The sequence below is a fragment of the Mesoplodon densirostris genome, chromosome 4, assembly GCF_025265405.1.
Source record: "Mesoplodon densirostris isolate mMesDen1 chromosome 4, mMesDen1 primary haplotype, whole genome shotgun sequence".
NCBI lineage: Eukaryota > Metazoa > Chordata > Mammalia > Artiodactyla > Ziphiidae > Mesoplodon > Mesoplodon densirostris.
This window is the reverse complement of record NC_082664.1, coordinates 51,128,140-51,145,901: the sequence shown is the minus strand read 5'-3', so window position 1 is coordinate 51,145,901 and position 17,762 is coordinate 51,128,140. Positions and strand designations below refer to the sequence as shown.

The following is a 17,762-nucleotide window of genomic DNA, read 5'->3' as shown; positions in this document are numbered from 1 at the left end:
AATGATATGTCCCTATAACTAATTTTTTTGCTAACATAATGGGGACATACAGGCAATACATGGTAAATAATAACAAACATAACAATGACAATCATGATAATGAATCTAACAAAACCCAATGGTACACTTGGATTCAAAATCAAGCATTCCATAGATAACTACAGTTGGGACATGGAAGCCCTCTGTAAAAGTGAAAGCTCTATAAAACAGTAAACTTTATGATTATCCCTCAGCATTCTCACTGAGTAATGTCATTGGTATGTTAATTTACCAACCACACATGGAAATTAAAGATTAGATTTTCTCAGAATATATTTGAATAGCTATAACTATTTTTTTTCTTTCAGAGGCTCTAGAGTTGCCAGCGAACCAAGAAACCAAGAAGACACCTGTCACTTATCACCTATCATCATAGTTGTGTACTATTCAACACATGAATTCATTCTAAAATATTGGGGAGAGAACACATTTAAGATGATTGTGGAATTATTTCAAATTCTGAATGTTACATAAATAAAAATAATTCTCAGATATTTCTTTGGGCTTACCAAAAGAAAAACGACATTTGTAAAGTTGCTGAAAAAAAGCACAGATCTCATTAATGGCACATTTTAAGTGTGGTCACAAATTCCCTCTGAGGATCACAGGCAGTGAAGATATTTTAAAGCCTTACCCAGCTAAGGAAGACCTGGGAAGGATGTTAACAAAATACACAGTTCGTACAAGAAAACTGGGGACCCAGCTGACTCTGCTGATAGTGGGAATATTGCCCAAGTAGTACCAAATGTGAGTTAGTAATAGTTTTTGAAAGCTCAAAAGCACTTTTTCCCTCCAGTAGCTTTCTGACATTTGATTAGTTTACCATACCCTGAAAAGAGACATTTGGCTCCCAGGACAGCATTAACTATAATTTATATTTCATACAGTGTTCCTAAAATATGGTCACATCTGCATATGCCTCAAAGCCTTTTTTTCAGCTTTTAAAAATAGCTCACCAAATTTGGTGCACTATTTTGTACGATGATCAATTATACTCAAGCCGCTAAAGAATTTCCTAGGTTCAGAGACAATCACACCAGCACATAGGCTAATTTTACAATATGAGCTCTGGTATTATGGAAAATGAGTCCCTAGGAGCACTTCTTCAGTGTGCTGAGTGAGACCATATTTCCAGTCTTCCAAGGACAGCAACCATAAAGCTAATATCTTGAGTACTGTGCTAAGCGCTTTACAATGCCCTGTGAGGCGTCGACTACGTCTAGCCTTATTTTACACACAGGTGAAAGAAATGGAGCTGTAGACTTGTCCATGGTTAGAGACCTAGTAAGTGATAAAGTCTGTCCTCACATCCCGTTCTCTATGACCCAGAATCTGGGCTTCTCATCCCTCAGCTCCATCTTGCCTCAGAACCAGAACTGCTCAATCTGCTCAAGCAATCAGTGCTTTCAGAGAGGGGCATGAGTAGATTATAAAGACTGCCTTTATGCACACTTGCTTTCCAGCTCCCCTAGCCTTTTGGATGGCTCAAGAAGAGAAAGTTGCCAGGAAAACACACATATACAACTCTCCTCTTTGTCAGCAAAAAGCAGGCCCCCAAGAGAACTCTGCCAAAGGGAAGCGGAAGACCATAAGATTACCCCTGCCAGACTGTGAGTGATGGGCTAGCCAACAAAGACAGAAAGAAGTACTGTGCTTGGCAAGCGATGTCTATAAAAGGCCAGTCTTTTCTCACAAATCCGAGGAGCAACAGAAGTGACAAGAAAGGGGAGAGGCAGGAGGAGAAAAGCAGAGGGAGGGAGACATTTGGAGGCTGGCATCAGCAGTCACGGTGTCGACCTTGTTGGCCGTTTTCAGAAGCAGCGACATACAATCAGCTGAAAACAGCAGAGAAACAAATCACTCGAGACAGAAGACAGAGCAGCTTTGCTGCTGTGGGCCACAGCCAGCCACCTGTCTCTCGTTTCAGTAGCCCTTTGGGATCTGGGGCAGGGAACTCCACCCCGGGCAGGGTGTAATGAGGGCAGGCAGCTGCCTCTGCTCAGTGTTCCCCAAGTGCATCAGTGTGTCTGGCTGGTCAGACCACCAGCACCGATGAACTGACGCTGGACGTGGGGTCCCCGAGATGCATTTCAGCTATTCCTGTGCCATCCCCATCCGTCCCCACAGCACAGCCTATAACTGATTTCCACACAGTCCCGTCCTGCAGAGGCAGCACTAAGGAGAGGAAGACAGGGGGCTCTGCATTTTTTGATATGGATAAATGATGTTTTCTCAATCCTCGATCCCCTATCTGTCCAGATTGCTGCCCTTACATCTCTCCTGTATAGAAAACCCGGAGATGCCACTGTCGTCTAACACAGATGACTTAACACAAACTGTTCCCAGTGTTCTGTTTAAAGATGCCAGGAAAGTGTCCGCAACGTTTCACAGAAGAGACGTCCGTTAAGGAAAAAGTTAAAATTTTATGGCTACATATTAAAACGGCTGGTCCACTTTTAGAGGGAAAATCCCAGCTGTCCAGCTCATTACCCGAAGACAGCTGTCGTTTTATTTTAGATACTCTATTACTCTATGTGGTTCAAATGACATTTTAAGTTCCACTATAACAATAAAAGTTCTGGGTTTCCGAAGGGTGATAAAAGGAATGGTTATGGTGATAATGCTTTTAGTAGTGTTAGAGCAGGAGATGGAAACAGAAAGCACCCATCAGTCCTCAAGACTAACTGGATGCAGCAAGACCAGGGTGCACTCTGCTGATCACCCTCTTCTTCCCGCACAGCTTGGCCCATCCCTGCAGGCAAGAATGCAAGTCGCCATCCACACACGCCTCCCAGACTTTGGGCTCCTCCAATGCCAGCTTTTCCATGAGGCGCTCTGTGACCCTTTTAGCTGGAAGTAACTTTGTCCTCCTCACAACTCTAACGACATGGGCCACCTTCTCCTGGAAACTCACTTTCTACCTGTGTTGGAGTCATCTGTGGGTGTGACTGATCTCATCCACAGGACTATAAGCCCCATAATCCTAAGTCACCTTTGTGTCCCCCTCCCCCTGCCCCTGTGGCCAGCACTCAGCTCCTAGCAGGTGTGCATTAGGTAGGTGCTGGCTGACTGGTGAACGGATTAGGTAAATCCCCGTATGCCTTCTCTCTGCATTGTACTACCAGCCAGAGGCAGTAGGGGGCCACGGTCCAGATTCTGGGTTCTGAAGCCAGGTTACCAGGACTGGAATTCTGGATCCTTGGACCAGTTCTTAATGTCATGGTGCCATGGTTTCCTCATCTCTAGAATGTGGATAATGGTAATAAAGACCTTGCAGAGTTGTTGTGAGGAACAGAGGAGCTGATCCCTGGAGCACAGTTTGTATAGTGCTGCCCCAAAGAAAGTATCCCCGAACGTCAGCTATTGCTGTTATGAAACAGGGCTTGGTCATCAAGGATGCTCATTGTGCGTTGCTCCTGGGTAGCTACAGAATCACATTTCACAGCACTTCTAGATTTTTTTTTTTTTTTTTTTTTTTTTGCGGTATGCGGGCCTCTCACTGTTGTGGCCTCCCCCGTTGCAGAGCACAGGCTCCGGACGCGCAGGCTCCGGACGCGCAGGCTCAGCGGCCATGGCTCACGGGCCCAGCCGCTCCGCGGCATATGGGATCCTCCCAGACCGGGGCACGAACCCGTATCCCCTGCATCGGCAGGCGGACTCTCAACCACTTGCGCCACCAGGGAGGCCCCAGCACTTCTAGATTTTAATTCAGATAAAAAATGGTGACTCCAGGGCTTCCCTAGTGGCGCAGTGGTTGAGAGTCCGCCTGCCAACGCAGGGGACACGGGTTTGTGCCCTGGTCCGGGAAGATGCCACATGCCGCGGAGAGGCTGGGCCCGTGAGCCATGGCCGCTGAGCCTGCGCGTCCGAGCCTGTGGTCAGCAACGGAAGAGGCCACAACAGTGAGAGGCCCGCGTACCGCAAAAAAAAAAAAAAAAAATGGTGACTCCAGAAGAATTTTTCATTTAGGCCTAACTTATCTTGGATGAAAATGCTTATGGATTTAAACCCATTTCCCAGGTTGTTGCAGCTAAATGTATAAGATTAACATCCACATAGTACAACCTTCAGAGAACTTTCTGGGTAAAAAAGCAGCATCTTTAATACACCCACACTTGTCTCCCACACATTTTAGGAATGACTACATATGTTACCATGAAACACACACACACACAGAGTCCAGTGGCCCTTTACAAAAGTCAAAAGCAAAAAACTTGGTCACAGACACTAAGGGACAGGAGCCTGGAAACTGATGAGCTAGAGAAAGTGCTTATGGATTTAAAATACTGCATATTTTACTTACTTATCTTGCTTCCTGTTTATCCCTTCTGGTAGAACATAAGCCCCAGGAGGGCAGGGATTTTTATTTATTATGTCTGTACCCAGAGCAATTCCTGGTCCAGAGAAATCACTCAGTGAGTATTGGTGATGTCAAGGAGGGAGTGAGTGGTGAATAAAGGGACGTGTCTGCTCCTCCCCGGCCGGGCTACTGGCCATCCAAGGCTGTGGGTGTACGTATGCCTGTCACAGTCTGGGAGCCGGGCTTGCTGGCCTTCTGCTTCCCCCGGGGCCCAGCGCTCACCTTTAGCTTGTGCTCGTGCTCCTTGTTGACACGGGCGAGCAGCTGGGCTTTCCTCCTGTTGAGGGCGTCAATGAGGGCGTCACACTGAGCTACCAGGCAGGCTTCAAACTCCACACTGTTCTCCTGCATGACAGAGCACAGCTCTCAGCCACGAGGCGCCTGGGCACCTGGGGCTGCCAGAGACAGTAGAACCCCTGTACACTTGTGGGGTGGAAATCCCTGCTGAAGGGAAGGAAGAGGAGCCCCGTCCACAGTGCACATTTGCTTTTTATAAATAACGGAATAAATTTTATTCCACAGTGGTAGTGTTTCATGTGAAATTTAGATTCAAAGGAAGAAATGTTACTTCATACATTTATTCTTATCAGAAGGAAATCATCTTCACAGTTTGACTTATATCAAGTAAAATAAAGTTTTAGTTTGTAGAGTTGAACATGAATCCTTTTGAGGGCTGGCATGTGCCCAGCTGTGCATGGTGGAAGGTGGCATTCAGAAAGGCTGGTTGCTGGGGGAACAGGGTATTGTTGAGGCATGAGGGAGAAAGAATCATAGAATCCAGGGGGACAAAGAAGAAAGCGGATGGCAATTGTCTTCGATATTAAACAATAATCCAATGACAACAGAATAATCATGGGCAAAAGCACTTGCTCCTTTCATTAAAAAAGCAAGTCATGAGTGCATGTAGGCAGTGAAGAATAACTGGTATATGTAACAGGCATCAGCCTGCTGTAAAAATCAGATGCAAACCAGCCAGTTTGTGGGGAACAGTAAGCATGTTCTAAATGGATTATAGCTTTCCCATGACCTTAAAATTGAATGTTGGATCTAAAATTTTTTACATGATTTAAATCTGTACATGCTACAGACATTTCTTTTAAAGCTTCTGGCCGCACCCCACGGCACGTGGGATCTTAGTTCCCCAGCCAGGGATTGAACCCACGCCTCCTGCATTGGAAGGCAGAGTCTTAACCACTGGACTGCGGTCTTTTAAGCAATTCTCTCCCTAAATTATAAGCATTCATTAAAGGTAACCCTTTCAATAAGTTACATATGTAATTTTGATTCTCAAACCATAATCTGGAAAACAATTGTAATTTACAGCAAATGAAAGCTGAATACTCATCACATATACAGTAATAGCATTGAAAAAATAGCAGTCAACTGAGTTAAGATTTGGGGGGCTGGAAAGGAAGGAACAGCTTAGCCTATCAAATTTTAATTTATTCCCAAAGTCATCAAGAACTGTGTCTCTTAATATAAGGATCTATGGACAGGTATTAAGTCACTGTCTCAAATGCAAGGTCTTATACACACCTGTATAAGGCGTGCATTTGTAATTGCTTCAGCAATGACTTCTACAAATGTTAAGTTTTGTTTTTCACGGCAATTGCTTTTGAGCTCTCACAGAACTCTCCTGGAAAACATCATTGAAGAGCTCTCTACGTCCCAAGCAGGGTAATATTGGGAGGGAGGGGGCAACTGTCTTCATACAGGCTCTGATTTAAAGCAGAAAGAAAGCTTTGCTCTGATGAAGAGGTGAGGTGTAGCGGCAAGCCTGGGGCTGCACACTTTATGCCAGCAAAAGCAAAGAAAGGACCAACTGATAAACTCTACTGTTTGGAAAACAGAAGGAAGTGTACAACTGTTAGGTTGTTAGGGAATCAAAGGTTTTACCATGGGCCTGCATGCCAACTAAAGGCAAAGAAATCAGTGTGAGATGCTCTGGAAGCCAGGCTTACATTTAAAAAGCCATTTCTGCCTTGACACAGGTTAAATATTAACTCAGAAAGCCAATCTACTGGAGGCCAGAGCTAAGGTTATTTCTGTGAGGCAAACCTCAAAACATAAGAACAGTAAACAGTGAAGAAGGTCATTATTTTAGCATCTCATGCAATTTCTGGCTTCTCCCCTTCAGCTATAGTAGAGAGCTCACAAGCTCTCAAATGTCAGCTGATCTGTTGGTCACTGTGCAAATTATAGTTGCCAGGGAATCACGGTTGAAAAACATTTGAGTATCTAAGTAGAGGAGAAGCATTATTATGGGATAGGAAGGAAGGAAAGAAGGAAGAAAAAAAATGTGACCTGTTTGCTACCGTTAGATAAGATATAATGATTGCAAGGTGCTTTGGGAACATATAGAATTTAAAAAACTCAACAATAATGACTGCATTCACAAAGAAATAGGTATCTTTCTTTGCACAGCAGCAGAGAATTAGCAGCTCAGTGTGGAAGATGGGAACCAGTTGGAAAACGGGGTTGTGTCTTTGGCCTGTTGGGGAAACGTTAACCACCTTGAGAAGGGGTATATTTGAAGTTGGCCTATATGTGTGTTCGTATGTATTAGAAGAGAAAGATCAGGAAAAAAATACATAGGAAATTTCCCACAAAACAGAAAAATAAAAGAGACAGACAACCCCTCCCCGCCCGCCCCACAGTTACATCTTAACCCGCGGGGCGTGCATTCCGCCTCCGGTGCTGCCAATACCTGGATCTGCTGGACCATGTTGCGCAGCTGCACCAGGAACTCCTTGGCTTCCTTGGCCCTGTCCGACAGCCCGTTCAGCGCCTGGGAAAGCTGGTTCTGCAGAGATGAAGAAGGAAACCATGGAGCTCTCATCACAGGAGGCAGCCACAAGGCCGCACAGGGTGGTTTTCATCCAAGACCCAGGAGCCCTGGCCCTCCTCAGATCCCTCTTGTCTGAGCTGGGTCACTGAGCCAACATCTGTACTTGGGGATGCTGGTAATAACAGCATCCCGACTCCTTCCAGAGGCCCCTGAGGACTGTCTCCTCTGAGGTGAAAACTTCTGGCCATCGCAGTCAAAGGCCCTTCCCAGCTGATATCTGCCTGGAAGTTCCTCATCTCATTAATTACTTAATTAATTCAGCAATAATTTATTTAATTTTAAATTAAAAAAACACAGTGAGTCAGATGATCTGATACTTATCAATATTATTTAGCTCCATGTGCTACTGATCTGGGATTTTAGGGCAGAAAGAATGAAGAGAGTTAAGAACAGGATGAGGGAAGAAAGGGTGAGAGCCTGTGCCATGCTCTGGGGTCACTTAAATGTAACGACAGATACAGAGGGCAGGATGATGTTCTTCCTCATCAGCCTCTTCATTCTTCTCTCAAGTCCAGCCCTGTTGCCCCAGCTCCTCTCCACACTAGCCTCCTAAAGCAAGGTGCACTCTCTTCTGACTTTCCACACCACCCCGTCCACATGCGGATGCAGTTCTGCTTGGGGGGCCAGGTGTCCAGGTAAGTACTTTCTGCTGGGGGGTGGCACTTGGTCTCTGGAAGGATGCCCTGAATTCGTTACCTGTTTCCTGAGCCTAAATAATAGCGGTTCTGAAACATCCTCCACACGGGCTCCCAATCTCTGTTGCTGATTGACAAGACCTAAGTGGAAGTTGGATGGGGGCTGGAGGGGTCTGAGAAAGATTCTGCTTTTCTGCTAACATGGGACCACTGTGGTTGGTGCAACCTTTTCCCTTTTGCTGCTGGCTTTATGGCAGATGCCTTGTGACTCTCAAGAAGAGAAGGCCAACGTGGTAAGGGAGGACGGTGAAAGGAGAAAGTGCCTGGGTTCCAATGGCATCTTTGAGCATCTGAACCAACACGTGAAGTCTCCTACCACCAAACTTCTTGTTTTGGGGGGAAAATTACCTCCGAGTTTAATCCCTATACTGGAGTTTACCGTTACTCGCAGCCATTACCACTGTACTTGGTACAAAATTCCTGCTCCTGGCAGACTGGGCAAATCCTTCCATCCCTCCTGTAAATGACAGAGACACGCTGCCTTTCCCCACACCTTCTTTGGACACTAAAGCCCTTTCTCCTCCTTGCCAACACAGTGCCTCATCCACTCTGTCCTTCCAGTTAAAGGGCAGAATCTTAAAATTATATCTCTTGGTCCTATGGATGTTTTTCACTTATATTTGCATTATTAGATACCCAGTCAGGCACTGAATCTCTTTAAAAGTGTGCATGCCACAGGCTTGGTGCAAGCACTGTGGGGAGGCGTCAGAGCACAGACTTTGGAAGGGTTCAGATTCTGGCTCTGTCCCTTCCTAAACGTGACCTTGAGAAAGTGACCTCTGCCTGAGTTACTCCAATGGAAAAAGTGGGAATAGTAATATTTTGTAGTTGGGTTATTGTGAAGGCTTAAGGCATTCTTCGGCCTGAAGGCTCCTGCTAATAAAGGACAGTGGTCAGGGGAACTCTTCCAAATTCTTAAATGCTGTCAGTTTACCAGCTGTTCATATCTCACACATAGTTTTACCTCATCCATAAATGAGAAGAACACTATGATTCTTGGGTGCTGTGGGCATCGCATGAGATACTGTATCTAAAGTCCAGAACCCTGCTGGCACATGGTGCATGCTAATAAATGTCGGCTGTTATTAACTCTTACTCACCTCTTCCTTCCTGCCCACAAACACCTGTGAACTGACTGGGGTGGGATTCACAGGGCAGGTTCCTGGCACAGGATCTTTTGGAGGATACCCTTCATCACTTGTACTTTGATCGAGGTACTCAAACTCTGGGAGTCTAAACCGATGCAGCCCAGGAAGAAAAAGTAAGAAGTGAGCCTACAGTTAGTTGCTGAAAGGGCTACTCAATGATTTATTACTGGGTCCCAGCTGCACTATAACTTGGGGTAAAAGTTTTCTCAAGAACTTTTTCAGGAGCCCAGGGGATGAAGAAGGTAAAGAGAGTCTTATTTGGAAGAGTGAGCAATAGAATGAGAATCATATTCTAAAGGAAAAAGTTTGTTCTTGTGACTTTAGAACTCATATTCTCTCTTCTTCTAAATGAGTCAGAGTTTGCTGGGCTACCACAGTTTTCTTCCCCCTTTTACTGTAACCCATGCCTTAGTAACCACATTTGGAGGTTTGAGTAGAGAAGTCAAATTCATTCAGCTGCACAGAACTGGAGCTACCTGATTTCTTACAGCCTTGCAACTAAATGTGTGTGTATAATGTAAGTCAGACCTGACGCCCAATAAGAATTGTTGACCAGGTGCTGCTATATACTTAGAAGAAAATTATACTATAGTAGAAAAAGAGTGCTGGCCCCAACCATTCCCTGGATTTTATACAGTAAAGCAGTACATAAACTGCAAAACTCAATTTATTTACAGATTTCCTCCCTTTGTGTCTATGTTCAGGCCTTCTACCTGGCTAATGATTGTTCTGGTATTTGATAAATAACTGCATTATAAGATAAAGATCTAGAAACCTTTCTCTTAAGATTTGCCACCTTGTGGAAACAAAGCAGGAGACAATGAAAAATCCTGGAAACTATCTATCACTAGACAATGCTCTTCTTGTAAGGATTTATATGTGCATTGCTTTTATAGGACAGTCTTTTGATTACATTTATAAGCCACATCTGATGTAGAAGAACATTATTTTTGATTGATTTTATTTCCCAAAAGCATTTAAATTCCTGCTCTATGCTAACAGAGATGTTCTGTATTCAGGACCACAGAGCAGCCCTGTAAATTTACACCACAACACTGAAGATGAAAATATGTAGCATCTGTGGCTGTACCTGAGGCCATCAGAAGCTGTTTATAATGCCTAAGCAATGACATCCTGATTTCTTGGATATTTGTTTTCCAATTTACTTTTGAAAAGATGTCATGATCAGAAAGTGAATGGGAGTGGGAAAATGATGTAGCCAAGGAAGCACTGACAAATTTCCAGTCCAGAGCTCAGAGAATGCTCGGAATAACCAAGATCGCCCAGAAAGATGGCAAGTTGTTTGGAGCTTGAAGGAGAGAAACAAAGAACTCCATCTCCTCCCTTCCTTCTCCCGGGCTTTTTCCCCTCCAGCTTCTACCCTGGCTGGCTCCCCTAGCCTCGCAAAGGAGTGTATGTTATAAGAGGTCACATCTCAGTCTGGGAGCCCCTGTGGAGGATGTTTCAGAACCACTATTATTTAGGCTCAGGAAACCGGTAACGAATTCAGTGCATCCTCCCAGATACCAAGCTTTCCCAGACAGAAAGTCACGTCTTCTTTCCTTTCCCTGCCGTGAACATTATTCTTCTGTCATTTCCCCCCCTCAATTTACTACAAATACTGGATGGAGACAAATTGGAACAAATGAAAGGAAGCTTCCTGGCTGTCTGGGATCTGAAGTTATAAGCACGAGATGGGTCAAAAAGGGTCAACCAAGAATTGGTACAAAATAGGTGAGGTGGCAAATATGCAAAGGCACCTTGATGGCCCCCAAACGACCTTGCTGCCACCCTGGGCAGCTCTGACGTAGTGCACCCCGCTTGGGACTGTGGCCCACGCCACCTCTTTGCCAGATACCAAGGTCACCACAAAACACAGGAGAAAAGTGAGGGTCGATGCAATGCGATTCAGAAAGAACCACCCCCCCGCCCCCCACCCCGCCCCGGGAGAATAACAATTTTTCTGGAAGAAATACTGATTTTTGATTCTCACTACATTACTGACATTATATAATTAAAAAGTAAAAACAAGAAATTCAAATGGTGTCAACATATTGGTCATTTCTTATGAGCCATGAACTCTGATGGGTGCTTTTATCAGGTGTCCTATTTAACCCCAATCACCTCCCTGCCATTTTGCAGAGGCTCAAAGGTATGGATACTCCTGAGTTAAGGTTTTACCGCTCACTGGTTCATGGAAGAGCCAGAATATAAACCCTAGTCTTATTCCAAAGCTGTGCTCTTTGCTCCAGCCTCCTGAGAAGAGAGTTCTTTCCTCACCCACAGAGGAAGAAACAAAAACAACCCATGGTGAGAGTATATAAAACGAAAGAATGTGGGTTGAGGAGGGGATTATGGTTATTAGGGAATTTGATTATGCTTAACAGTCATCTTACATGTAAACCACAGCAAGGCTAGTTACCCTATGAAATGGTCAACTTTTTTCCTTCATAAAGCGTTTTTCTTGACTTTAAAAAGAACCGCTGTCAAAGAGGGGGGTCTCATGGGAGAGGGCCAGAAGCTTTAGTTTGGGGTCCAATGCTGGCTTTATCACCTACTGACCCGATATCTCGGGCAGGGGCTGGGCTGAGTGTGGAATGAGATCAAGAGAAGAGTGAGTAGAACCTGGGGAACCTCCAAGCTGAGCTACCCAAGGGGCCTGATTCTCCTTCCAGTTAGAACTTCAGTTCCTGCCTGTACCTTTCCTCCCTCCACAAAGCGCTCTTTCCTCTGGCCTCTCTGTTGGTGGGAGATCCTGGATCTATCCCAGCCCCAGCTCATGGTAGTTAGATGGGTGGGAGGCCTCAGAGGCTGGCCTGCTTGGAGCTGCCACCCTGTCTCTTACTTAACAGCAGGGCTGGGGCAGCGAACAGGCTGCAATCTACAAACTGAGTAGCTGGGCCTGGGAACTGAAACACACAGTCCAGGGGCAGGTGTGTGTGTGTGTGTCTGTGAGAACATGTGTGTGCGAGGCTGTGTATGTGAGTGTGTATGCATGTATGTGCAAAAGCCTACGTGTGATTGTATGTAAATGTGAGTGTATATGTGAGTGTGAATGTGAGAATAGAGTGTGTGAGAGTATGTGACTGTGTGTGTATGAGCTATCTCATCAGTGGTGTATGGGGAGGCTCTTAGCTTTGGATGAGGCTTGTATCACAGGGGTCTTAAGGGTAGGGCACTGGTCCACTAAACTGCTGCTTATTGCTAATTGGTTGTGACAAAGAGTCTCTCCTTGACCAAACTCTATCTAGCCAGGCTCCTCTGAGCCCTCTTGTTTACTTTATAGGCCTCAATTTTGGCCTACAAAGACTTGAACAAACACTAACATAGTTTCTAATAGCTCAAGACTGCATCCCTAGAATGACCCTAGTCTCCCTTAAAGTGTCTGTCTGTCTATGTTTTCCTCTATGAATTTTATAGTATCTGGCCTTACATTTAGGTCTTTAATCCATTTTGAGTTTATTTTTGTATATGGTGTTAGATAATGTTCTAATTTCATCCTTTTACATGTATCTGTCTAGTTTTCCCAGCACCACGTATTGAAGAGACTGTCTTTTCTACACTGTATACTCTTGCCTCCTTTGCAGGTGGACGTGGGTTTCAATCCCAGCCTTTTACTAGCTGTGTGGCCCTGGACTTATCACCTAACCACAGTGCATTCTGTGGTGCTCTGCCCAGGTTCCCTTTCAAGGCTGCTGCATCCTTCTTCCAGCTGGGACTATCTGCTGTTGGTAAATTACACTAGGAATTGCTCTTGGCCATAGCAAACTGGGTTGCTCAAGGCTATGCCCCCTTCCAGGGGTGTCCCACGGATAGGGACCGGCTGGGACCCCCTTACCTTGTTTTGAGAATAATCCTGAAGGGTCATCCCAGCTCCAGAACTCGCTGCAGGATTGGCTGAGGCTCCTGCAGGTCAAGTCCTCCCTCTGCTCAATCCAGGCCTTCTCACTTCCTTGGAGATGGATCTATGGAGACCACTGAGCAACTAACCATCCCTATTCAACTCTCTGAATCTGTGTCCAGGGAACCCTATCTAAAAAAACGATTTTCTAGGCTTCATTTTCCTTATCTGCAACACGTGGATAATAACAGTACCTGTATCATAGTACTGTGGTGAGGATTATGTACTATATAAAGTTCTATACAACACATGGCATATTATAAGCATTTAATAAATATTATTGTTTTTATAATGAGAATTATGTTAAAATACACATACATAAATCATTAAAACACTTTGTCATACCACATGTCCCAGTGTGGGGTTTGGTCAATTACAGTTATCTAGACAGTTGGGTATATTGTAGTATTTACAATTGTTTGTTCCCTCCCCATCTTTGCCACAGGACTTGGAGGACCTCCTGTAGATGGAGCATGTGTTCCTGCCCCATTGTCACCCTTGGCCATGTGGTTTGTTTTAGCTTAAAGAGGCCTTGTGATTTTCTGCCAGCTCTTTTGCTCTTCCTCTTTGTCACACAGATCCAGGGGTGTATTAATAAACTGGCCCTCAAAAAACAAAAACAAGAAACAAACAAATTTTGATATGCAGTGTTTGCCAATTCCCATGGTGTAAATACATAGTTAATTTTAGGCCACCAACATGGCATCACTGAACAGAGTTGGGGAGAGATATGCACCATCAACTCTTTTGAGCTGTGGGCTGGTGTAAGTCAGGTCAGCATGCCACAGGGCATGTCCCAGATGGTGGCTGTGGCCCTTAGAAAGAAGACATGTATAATGGAACTTAAGACTACTTCCTATGATGTAATATGAGCAAGAAATAAACCTTTGGTTTATAAGCCACTGAGATTCTGGGGGTTGTTTGTTACTGCAGCAAAACTGACTAATACAGATAGCAATTATAACTTTCCCTTCATGATTTATTAATTTAATCAACCTTCCATTTTTACCATGGACCAGGCACAGTGATTCATGCCAGGAAAACAATAATAAAGACAGTAGACATAATCTCTTACCTCAAGGAACCATCATTGCATTGAAACTTCCACCATTCTGAGCTTAATAATGTCCCCTTTAAAAGTTCTCTCCCATAGGCTCTCTAATAAAGCAGAAGAAAGCTGGAATATTCTAACAACTAACAACAGAAATGTAGCTTCTCCACTTCTCAGGGAAAATGAGAAGTATCTGCTTTCCTAGTAAGACATAGTCAGTTCTGGCCAGAGTTTGGTTCCAGAGGTTCTGTGCACAGCCTTTATCCACCAAACTTCAGATCTTTCTCTGTCTTAGACAGAAAACACTCAAAATGGAGATGCAAATCAACACTGAAGGTTTTTTCAGCAATGAAATAGAAGAGTCACTTTTTACCTCATCGCAAAGCAAAATAACTGTTACCTCACCCCAATGTTCATAGTTTCTTGGTGGAAATTGATTTTCCATGTCTCTATGGCATTTGCTTAGAGTGCTGCAAGCTGTGAAAGAATTCATGCAGAAACTGTTGTGATTGAAGGCTTGAAACTTTAATAAAGTAGCAGGCATACAGGCTGTAAGGTCAACACCACTCTGCCCAAGGCAGAGCACGACTTTCTGTGGATATTCTAAGCCACCACATGTGTGTTGTTAGGCAGTTACTAAGTATTTACAGCCGAGAATCAGAAATATGCCTTCCTTGGGCTAAGGCTTCGTGTAAATATTGGATTTTACATCCTGAAGATGGACTACAGGATAGATCTCCTTTGTGTGTGTGTTGCCTTTTCTCCTAGGGGAATTCTAGGGCCCCAACCAGCAGGCTCTGAGTGCTTTTCCAGAAAGCTGTTTTCTCTGTGGATCCCCCTGGCTGCCTTCACGTCCGCACTGGTCCATGATGTTCTTCCAGGTGGTATTACAGCATTCTGCTTTGTCTGCTACTACCAGGGAATTGTTTTAAGACAAGCAAAACAGATTTAAGATCTATAAATTTTCAGTTCTTAATAGTATTTAAATACCTCAGATAGAAACTCTCAGGTCTAAAATAAGGACTTTTCACTAAATAGTTTAAAACATGATCTTAGAAATATACATGAAAAGGTACAAAATCACTGACCTATTTTTCATATAGAAATGCTTTGTGCTTTTTCAGAGACTCAAGTTTTAAGTGCTCAAAACAGGAATGACTTCTTATTCATCCCTTCAAATTTCCAGTGAGAATTGGCAAGAGCAAGACTTTCTATTTGTTTTAAGAAAAAACTTTTCCCACCTTATTTCAAAGGCAGAACATTCTCATTTCAGAAAAATCAGAGAATAAAGAGACTTAGAAGAAAAAAAGAAAACCCTCAATCTCACCAGAGACACACTACTAATAGCCTTGATAATGAACCCTTGATGTTTATCTTTTCAAATTTTGTATACACTTATAGTCAATTATATATGTCTCCATATAGTGTATATCAACAAAATTGGGATCATGTCATATACTTATTGATGTCTTGAGATCTGACCTTTTCGTTTAATATGCTATAAATATTCTTCCATCTGACTAAGTACACTGACTACTTATCTGACTATATAATAGCTATATAACACTTTGATAACATTTACTACATGGCAGACACTTCTCACAAAGCTTTACATATATTACTTCATCTTTTTTCACAAAATAACCCAGCAAAGGTGGTTACTATTATTATTCATATTTTTTATAGGTGAGAGATTGAAGGCAAGGGAGGTTAAGAGGTCCAAAGTCATACAGTTGTTAAGAAGCAGAGCAGAGATTCAAACCTAGGAAGTCTGCGGCCAGAATCTGTGCTATTCACCGATAAACTGTAAGGTAACCCACTGTGCAGGTGCATCATAATTTATTTAAATAATCTCCTATTTTAGGATATTTAGTTTGTTTCCATCTTGTTGCAAAGAGCTAAAATGAAATTCATGTAGGAAATATTTGGACACATTCTTGATTATTTCCAAAAATGAAATTGCTTGATCAGCAATCCATTTTTCCTTTTAAAAAAATGTGTGGCTTTATCAGATTTCTTTTAATATCTTAATCTCACTCACCAATTAATTTGGATGTTTTGCTATGATTTTCCATTTGCAAGCTGCTACCTTCCCATCTTCATCACATGTAAACCTACATGTGTCCATTTACTGAGTCAAAATTAACTAATAATTTGACTCTCCATTCCCACTACAGTACCCCAAATGCTTCACTTAATGTATCTCTCAGAAGTTAAAAAATATCGTTCTAAATAATCCTTGGATCAAACTGGAAATTGAAACTGAATTTATAATTTATCTAGATATTAATGAGGAGAAATAATTTGTGAAAATATATTACAGTTAAAAATATGATTATTTGGATGAGGTAGGAAACCCACATACTCTTTATAACATTGTTCCTAATAGAAATACCGTTTTTAGATGGAACTTGGAAAACCAGCAATATTTTTTTCCCTTCTCCCTATCCTGCACCTCCTAGACACAGAATAGAATCCTTCCCAACTCTAATATACTTTCAAAGGTAAATCACAATGGTGGGCAGATCATAAAAGAAAGAAGAGGCTTTTTTGCACTTAAGTGCTTACATCAGGATAGCTCTGGCAGACTCTTCTTATGTTCTGAACATTCAATAATTTCAGTGTCTTTTTTTTTCCAGTATTAAGTTATGAGTTGCATGGCAAGATACAGTGGTCTCTAACTCTTTTAAAAATATTTTTCATAACATCAAAGAATAGCTCACAGCTAAGCAATCCTGTAACTGAGATTAAAGTCACAAGTTTCCTTTAAACTTTACTGGGAAACAAATACAAGAGGTGGCATACCGGGCCTCCCTGGTGGCGCAGTGGTTGAGAGTCCACCTGCCGATGCAGGGGATACGGGTTCGTGCCCCGGTCCGGGAGGATCCCATGTGCCGCGGAGCGGCTGGGCCCGTGAGCCATGGCCGCTGGGCCTGCGCATCCGGAGCCTGTGCTCCGCAACGGGAGAGGCCACAACAGTGAGAGGCCCGCGTACCACAAAAAAAAAAAAAAAAAAAGAGGTGGCATACCATCTATTCTTCAGCTTTTGTGACACCTTGGGAGGAATAAAAGCCACAGTTGTGGCATCTACACCAGTAAGCAGCATTAATGAATGTTCACTCCAAGGGAGCACCTGTGCCTTGGTAGTGTCACTGAGAGCAGGGCCCAGCCACCAGAATCAGCGTGACCAGGTTCAATCCCTGGGTGTCAATTCTATTTCTTGATGTAGTATGCAGAATAATGCCCCTCCCCCAAATGTTCACACCCTAATCCTTGGAACCTGTGTCATCTTACCTCACATGGCACAAAAACTCTGTAGATGTGATTAAGGTTATGGACCTTGGTTTGGGGAGATCATCCTGGATTATCTTGATGAGCCCATTCTAATCACATCAGTCCTTAAAAGTAGAGGACCTTCTGGGTTACAATCAATGAGAGAGAGATGTGACAAGAGAAGAAGGATCAGGGAGAAGCCACATTGCAGGCTCTGAAGCTGGCCATGAGCCAACGGACACAGGTGGCCTCTAGAAAATGAAAAAGGCAAGGAAACAGATTCTCCCCAGAGTATCCAGAAGGGACTCAGCCCTGTGTGTTGGACTTTTAACCTACAGAACTATAAGATTAAAAAATCTGCATTGTTTTAAGTCATGAAGGGTTGTGGTAATAGAAACCTAACACACCTGAGAAGGCAGTCAGTTAGGAGCTGGATGCTCACTCCCT

General features: G+C 43.5%; 1 protein-coding gene across 3 annotated transcripts in view; it reads right to left on the bottom strand.

Moving 5' to 3' along the window:
* The window catches only part of TRIM9 (tripartite motif containing 9), a 104,682-nt gene that overhangs the window by 41,829 nt on the left and 45,091 nt on the right, over positions 1 to 17,762 (bottom strand). For all 3 annotated transcript variants that reach the window (XM_060096221.1, XM_060096222.1, XM_060096223.1), the window contains exons 2-3: positions 7,107 to 7,202; positions 4,622 to 4,744 (exon numbers count right to left, since the gene is read on the bottom strand). In XM_060096221.1, coding sequence (XP_059952204.1) covers positions 4,622 to 4,744; positions 7,107 to 7,202 — 219 coding nt within the window. The remainder of the gene's footprint in view (positions 1 to 4,621; positions 4,745 to 7,106; positions 7,203 to 17,762) is intronic.